Source organism: Poecile atricapillus, chromosome 14 (genome assembly GCF_030490865.1).
Source record: "Poecile atricapillus isolate bPoeAtr1 chromosome 14, bPoeAtr1.hap1, whole genome shotgun sequence".
Lineage (NCBI taxonomy): Eukaryota > Metazoa > Chordata > Aves > Passeriformes > Paridae > Poecile > Poecile atricapillus.
Genome location: NC_081262.1, coordinates 1,068,393 through 1,075,878, shown reverse-complemented (window position 1 = coordinate 1,075,878; position 7,486 = coordinate 1,068,393). Strand labels below are relative to the sequence as shown.

General features: G+C 38.1%; 1 protein-coding gene across 4 annotated transcripts in view; it reads right to left on the bottom strand.

Annotated features, from left to right (window-relative positions):
- Positions 1-7,486, bottom strand: part of IFT140 (intraflagellar transport 140) — an 84,815-nt gene that overhangs the window by 41,337 nt on the left and 35,992 nt on the right. For 3 of the 4 annotated variants that reach the window (XM_058850186.1, XM_058850184.1, XM_058850187.1), the window contains exons 16-19: positions 5,845-5,992; positions 3,966-4,097; positions 2,833-2,865; positions 1,482-1,678 (exon numbers count right to left, since the gene is read on the bottom strand). In XM_058850186.1, coding sequence (XP_058706169.1) covers positions 1,482-1,678; positions 2,833-2,865; positions 3,966-4,097; positions 5,845-5,992 — 510 coding nt within the window. The remainder of the gene's footprint in view (positions 1-1,481; positions 1,679-2,832; positions 2,866-3,965; positions 4,098-5,844; positions 5,993-7,486) is intronic. The other variant, XM_058850185.1, reaches the window with a different exon arrangement.

Here is a 7,486-nt window from a genome sequence, read left to right as displayed (position 1 = left end):
GACATTAAAAATGAGAATGGTACGCAGCTAGAACAGGCCACACATGCTGCTGAAAAAATGTTTCAATGTTGAAGGCAAATGTCCACAGGACATTTTTGAGGGCAAATGTCCACAGGAGGCTACCTGAACTTCCTAATAATCAAATATATTATTAAATTGCATTGTTGGGAACTATTATAAAAAATAAATATTCCAGCCCACTTTGGTTTCTTTTCTCACCAGCTAGTTATAACATTTGATGTCACATTAGAATGCTATGGCAGGACACCAGTTCTGCCCAGCAATGCCCAGAGCCACATAACACAGGGAATATTGGAGAACAGAGCTGCCACTCAAGCACCAAGACTGGAGAATAAAATAAATATACAGGACTTCATGATTTTGAGATTCAAAAACAACCTGCCTGATAGTTTAATATGATAATGAAGTGAAAAATAATGCCTATAGAATTAGGTATAATGTTTATAAGCCTTACCCTGAGAAGCACATGGCCTTACAACAGTCATATGCATATAATTTTCAGAAAAAAACCCACAACATATCAAAAACTATTATGCACAAATACATGGGATACAGGAATCTGAGGCAATGACAGGTGTGTAAGTGCTCTCAGAATGCTGCTCTGAGCACAATTACTGATAGGTTTGAGGGACCATGAGCTGTGAATGTTAAAAATTCCTCAAGACTGTTGTGTTGCTCCCAGCTGAGTACACTGCTTTGCTTCTTTATCACTATTTCCACACTTTTTAAAAATGTGATCATCAAGCTGGCTCTTGAGTTCTGTTCTGCATTCAGTTTGGATATGATAAGAAACTCAACCCCAACTGCTGCTCTGCACCACATTCCAAATGAGAAACACTCTACAGAGACTGATGCTCTAGAACAACTGCACTGCTCTGACAAAGAGTTTCTTCTAGCAGTAGGTTTGTAAAAACCAACTAAGATTAGTATTCATCTGCCTGCATTAATTTTCTGGGAAAAAAAAAGAAGTCCAGAAATAATATGATTAAATGCGGTGGTTCTTAAAATAAAATATTAGAGTATTTAAGAGACATTATATTATTTCCTCTAATATTGCAATATCCATATTATAATAATGTACATGTGAATTTAAAAAACAGCTATGTGGTTGGTAAATCTATAACACTTGGTATTGCTGTGATTATTTTAGATGTATAAATAAAATTGTGAATGTTCATTTTCTTCTAGTGATGACATTTTTGCCATTCAGACACAGGATAATGTTGCAGGTTATCAGTAATTCTTTCTCTTTTAGTAAAAAAGAATCCACAATGTATTATAGACAAAGAACGAGCAGAGCATTAAAATGTCAGTGAGATAAAGATGTTTCATCTGGTTAAAAAGGGAGAATGAAATCAGAGAGGGAAAAGGTAAGGAGAATCTAGGATTTACAGTTCATACAAACTTTTAACAAAAATAAACTGCACCCATAAAGAAATACATACAAATAGTTTTGATACCTTTTTATCAGCTTGATGGATTTGAAGGCCTCATCCATGTCTCCAGCAGTCAGATAGTAGCTGAAGTTCAGCATGGCATCCTGGGTGGTGCTATCACAGTCCCCCAATCCAATGAAATCTCTCATGGGTCTTCTTGCAACCATCTGAGAGACTGTTCCTGAGCCAGACTCTGATGCTCCCTTCTCAGCTTCTCCCAGCTAAAAGGAGAAGGTTGTCATATAGATATTAAGCAGGCTGAAATTTACTCCTTTGTACATGTAATTAATTACATTATTTCCACCACAGTCCAAGTTTTTATATCTGCAGGACCATAATCAATAGTGACAATAGTTGTGAAGTTTCAGAACATCCTAGAAAATGCCACCAAAAATTCCACAAAATATGGAATGTCATAGAAGAGATTAGCATATTGCAGTGAACAATCACAGCATGTCAGTGATCACTGGAGATTGGTAACCACAGAAAGGTAACCTCCTTTTATTACAGTCATTATTATTTTATATATATATATATGTATACTAATACTACTACTTTTATAATAGCAACTGTTAAATTCACAGCTTTCTGAAGATTTCAGATAAGCATGTCTCCAAGTTTCTTCTCAAATATTAGTCTGCTGTTCTGAAAGTTAACTATACAGACCAAATTATTTTATCCTTGCCTTCATGTAAATCTTATGAATACTTGAAGCTTGGGTTTAAACCCTTCCCCTTACAGCTCTAAAGCTTCAAGCAGTTCTAAAGCTTCAGGGATACTTTCATCACTCACTGAAAGGCAACTCACAGCAATTCAATCATTATGCAGAAAAACAATAAAGTCTCAATCCTCAATGTCAAATGATCTGTCTGGAGTGTAATAAGGAAACTTTCCCAAGCCAGGCACGGAGGAAGATCATCTGAGTCATAAATGATGCCAAAGTCCATGGACACTCTCCCCCATCTCCCCCAGTTGTATAGTTACACAAGATAACTAAATTTTAAGGTATACAGAAACCACTAAAAATTGTATTATATTATAATACAGTGGAAGTCCTGGGTACAGTAAACCACAGAAATCAAAAGCACACATCTGTTTGACTAGAACTTGAGGAATTTCTGGAACCAGGAGAGTAAAGACATTATAGTGAATAAGGAGAAACCCTGGAATTAAACTTGGTCAGCAAGGCTTGTTGCATCAACTTGATTTGCTGTATTTAAAGCAGACTCTACTATTATACTAAATTAAGTTTCCCAAATGAATACAAGTGATATGAAAAGTGACTGTCATAAAGAGACAACCACCTACCAAGAAAATGGAAACAAGAGAGGAGCAGAGGATGAAGGAAGAGGACCAAAACAATGCAGATACTTACAGGTTTATAGAGACATCCCCTCTGAAAACACAACTAATGGCAGCAATAATCCATACAGAGTCAAAAAAAAAAAAAAAAGGAAAAAAAAAAAGAAACATAATATCAAAGTAAAATAGCATGAGATGTGATGGAGAAGTGTTAAAAAGAAAGACTGGAAAATGCAGCATATCACATTTGACCTTTCAATTTAAGGGAAAAAGGAAAGTAAAACAGTACAACTCAGCTCAGTCTTCACAGGAAGACTGACAACAGGCAGTGCTTTGAAGGGGAGAAATTGCAAACTGATGCTCTGAATCTGAACATAATAAATAGATACATTCTCCCTGTCTAATAGTGCTCCCAAACTATGTGAGGATCAGAAGTATCACGAATATTAATTTCTGGTAGATTTTACAAAACTAAACGCAGTAAATGGGATCTGTTACACTCCCACTGTCCCTACAAGACAGGAACAGACCAAATCATCATCCTAAGAAGCACTAGGAAACTCAGGTCATAACTTCACCAGAAACCAATTTGTAGGTAAAAGGCTGCAGCTTGCCCAGTATGCATGGAATTACGTAGGGTATTATTTACATGAGATGCAAACAATTTTGGATTGAAATTCCAAGCTTTAGAACTTAGAGCCTGCATTCTTGGCATTTGCAGCACACAAGCACTTGCTGCTGATGCAAGATGACTATTCTTACTCTCTTAGGTATTCTTGGAGATTAAGCATTATTCCAACAAGGAAGTGAGATACTTCTGCCAAAGCCAGTATGAAATGTCCTATCTGACAGCCTACATAAATCTCTCACACACACACCCCTTGTACTTACAATAGGCACAGTGACTAGATAAAGCAGAGTTTTTTCCATGTCCCTTTTTCAATTGTGTTACTTGGTAATTCCTGTTTCTCTTACACTTGTCATATTCAGTTTACAATACCCATAAAAAGCTATCTCATTACAAATTCCACAATTCTGTGAAGCTCATCTGCATCAGAATTATCTTTATGTCATTTTTACCTGTGATGCACCCCTGCCATTGGAGTTGCTCTACCTACCCCAGACTCAATTTGGTTAAATTTGATCCCTATACAGTAGAAAGTCTGAACTTCTGGGAAGGGAAGCAATTCTTAGAGATCAGCTCACCTTTTTTGCAAAGTAATAATGTGGCACCTCTAGGCCCAGAAGAGCCTGGTAGGATGAAGGCAATGGAAAGCTGTCTTGCAGCAAAAGGCCATGCTCTTCAGTGCTGAAGAAGGATATAATCCAAACATCTACCTGGAAAAGGAAGCAAAGCACTGTTTTGTTTTTATGCTCCAATATCTTTCTTTCTTTTTGTTTCTGTTTTCCATATTCACTTGTCAGAAGCTTCTCTTGACAATACTATGACCTATACATTCAGACATACAGCTGCTGGGAGGGCAGAGCTGCAGGCTTCCTGCCTACAGTGAGCAGCCAACACCTTGCTCTGCATTCCAGACTGGTCCCCCTGCACAGAGACTTCCACCTCTGCCTCAGCAACCAGCTTCACCCAAGCTTTTTTCTCAATTCTTTTTCTCATAAAGAGAGAAGTACCTGCCCACAGATGGCTGCTGCAGGCATGCCTCTGAGAGATCTGGCTCAGGGCAAAGAAACAGAATCACAGAATAAGATAATCACAGAATTGTTCGGGTTTGAAGGGGCCTTAAGAACTATCCAACTCCAGCCCCCTTCCAGGGGGGGCACTAGACCCACTAATTCACTAGACCAGGTTGCTCTAAGCCCTGTCCAACTCAGCCTTGAACATTTCCAGGGATGGGGCAGCCGCAACTATTTTCAACTTCTTTTAAAAAAACCGTATTATTCCCATTGTAAGCTCATCAGCTCACTGACTGCTTTGAGCTCCCAGGAAATATATAATCCATTCAAAAATAGTTCCTCTAATAGTTTAAGTATTGACTCAAGTTAAAATAATATTTATTTCCAGCAGAAGTTAATCAGACTTCTCATTTACTAAAGCATAAGCAGACAGTAAAAAGTTCCATTGAATATGGGGCAAAAAGTAAGTGGCATTCCTTTTATATCTTTTTTTCTTTATTTAGAACTTTATTTAGAAGCCAAGCATTTCTAAGTTTTTTTACATGAGAAGTATTAAGTCGAATTGTTCTTTTCTTTGCTAGAAGACCCTAGCCAGGCCTTTTGAGACATCCCTATCCCATTTCTCCTTTTTACTTTGATCTTCTCATGGTTCTTCTAAGGTCATTTTAACCAACAAAAAACAAGGAGCTTTCTATCTTTAATTTTAGGAGATGCAGTTAAAATAAGGCACAAATCTAAAAATTTGAGATTAAAATGTATGTTTCAAATCAATGGAACGTTTATGCAGGATAGGCAGTTGTATACAAAGTGGTAAGGAGTACTACAAGCACAAAAGCAGGGAAAGGAATGAATTGTGTGATAAAAGAAATCTTGATTAGATCATTTCTGATCAATAAAAATGAAGTATTTTTTCTAATGTAAAAAAGACCATAACAGATAATTTGGGAAGTCCCATAAAAATGTACAATTCCTCTCCAGAAAAGCAGAAAACTGGAGGGACTGGGTGGAAGAGCATATTTCTCTGTTCACCTTAACAGTAACATCCCTGTTATTCTATCAAGTTAATTCTTGCTGCTAAAAGTGGACTCAAGATACAAAATCAGCAATTTTTTAAGTTACAAACTTCGAGATTATCAATCCACCCAATAATGTCACCTGAATAACTGTAGTCCAGATACAAACTTGTATTAAGATCATTCCCAAAATTGTATCACAGCTAAAGAAGTCCCCTCTTTTTCTTTAGAATGTGCAAGCTCTGCCCAAACCAGAGAGCTGCTATAGAGGGACTGCCTGAAACACAGACAGCAAACACAGGGCTCACAACTCATTTTTGCATGTAGTAATGTGTACTACCCACTGCTACATCCTTAATTAATCACAATGATTTATTGCTTGGACAGGGAGAACTCCATGTAAAACAAGATAAAACAAATGAAAAAGACCATACTGTGCCCTCAGTCTGGTTTTCCTTTTGGTCAGGAGGTTGGAAGCCTATTTCAGGAATTGCTTCACATACAAAAAGTCTTGGTTCACTCTGGTCCCAAAAATGGCAAGCAGGGATGTAATTGTGCAACTCTGGATACTCCACTACAAACCTACGAAGAGACAAGAAAAGGTGTAGAAAGGGAAACAAAGTAACTCCAGCCCATTCTGTGCATGAATGCAAATAAATCTCCAGCCAAGGGATCATTGTCAGTTATTTATACTCTGTATTAGGACATTAACCAGATATATTTTCCTGACTCCTAACATTTTACACATGGCAATGACACTGCTAGTTTGGTCTTTTACACTGACAGTGGTGACAGGACATAAAGTATTTTGGTAGAAAAAAAATTGGTATTGCCTATAAATATAGGCACTCAAAATCTGCCTCTCCTGACATTGCAGGTCCTACATAAACACTTGAACATCCTTCAAACTATCTACCTCAGTGCCTGCTGCTGTAACACAGGGGCTACCTCAGCTCTGTCTTCAAACCATGGAATCATTAAGACTGGAAGAGCCCTCTAAAATCACCAAGTCCAACCATGCACCCAGCACCACCACCACATTCACCACTAAACCATGCCCCAGAGTGCCACATCCACACATTTTATGAACATTCCCAGGATGGTGATTCCACTACTGCTGTGGCCAGCCTGTTTCAGTGCCTGACAATTCTACCTGAAGAAATTTTTCCTAATACCCAACCTAAACCTTTACTGGCACAACTTGAGGTCATTTCCTCTCATCCTATTGATTGTTACCTGGAAGAAGAGACCAACCAGCACCTACTGTATGTCAAGAATTCTGAGGCACTGTGAAACAGCACATTAAGCAAAAGGGCTTCCCCTGCAGCCTCGGGAAAGCCAGTCTCTGTCAGCAATTTAAATATAACATCTTACTGCCCCCTTTGGGTATTTCAATTATTACTTCAGTGCCAGCCATATCAAGACTCCAGACATACAGAATCACACTATTTTAGTAATGGCTTAGTATTCATTCTTCTGAAAAAATGTCAAATTATTTAAAAGAGAAACCAAAGACATCATTAAAATATTTTCTCACTTGCTGTCACCACTGAAGGGTGGAATTTGTGGGGAGGATTGGAGTAGGGCTAGATGGAAAATTGAAGGAGACATTCAAAAAGGTGTAGAAACCTAAGTCCTCTCCCTGCCATGGAATTCAAAATCAGTAAACTGCAAACTGAAAAACAATTTGTGTAAAAAACCTAGGAGTGTTTAGATTTTGCCTCCAGAGGAGGGAAAGAGAAGCAGAAGAGGATTATTAACACTTTCTGCTGAGTTTACTCACTCTAATTTGAAGATCCTTTAAAAGAAAGCACAGATACATGGATTATTCACACAGACACTAACACTCAAACAGTGAAACAGCACTCCTGGCTTGGGTTGGCCTCTGTTGGGCTACACAAGATACTGCACTTGGAAACAACTTCCTCACTTACTCTAGACTGCACTACTGCATAACTAACCAGGATGTAAGACCCCAGATTTGCATTGGCCTTAGTTTTTGATGAGCCGAGTAGTTTCTTCTGGCTTTCAGTGATGTGGTAGGTTGGCATTTAGGAAAAAAGTGGGAAATATCCA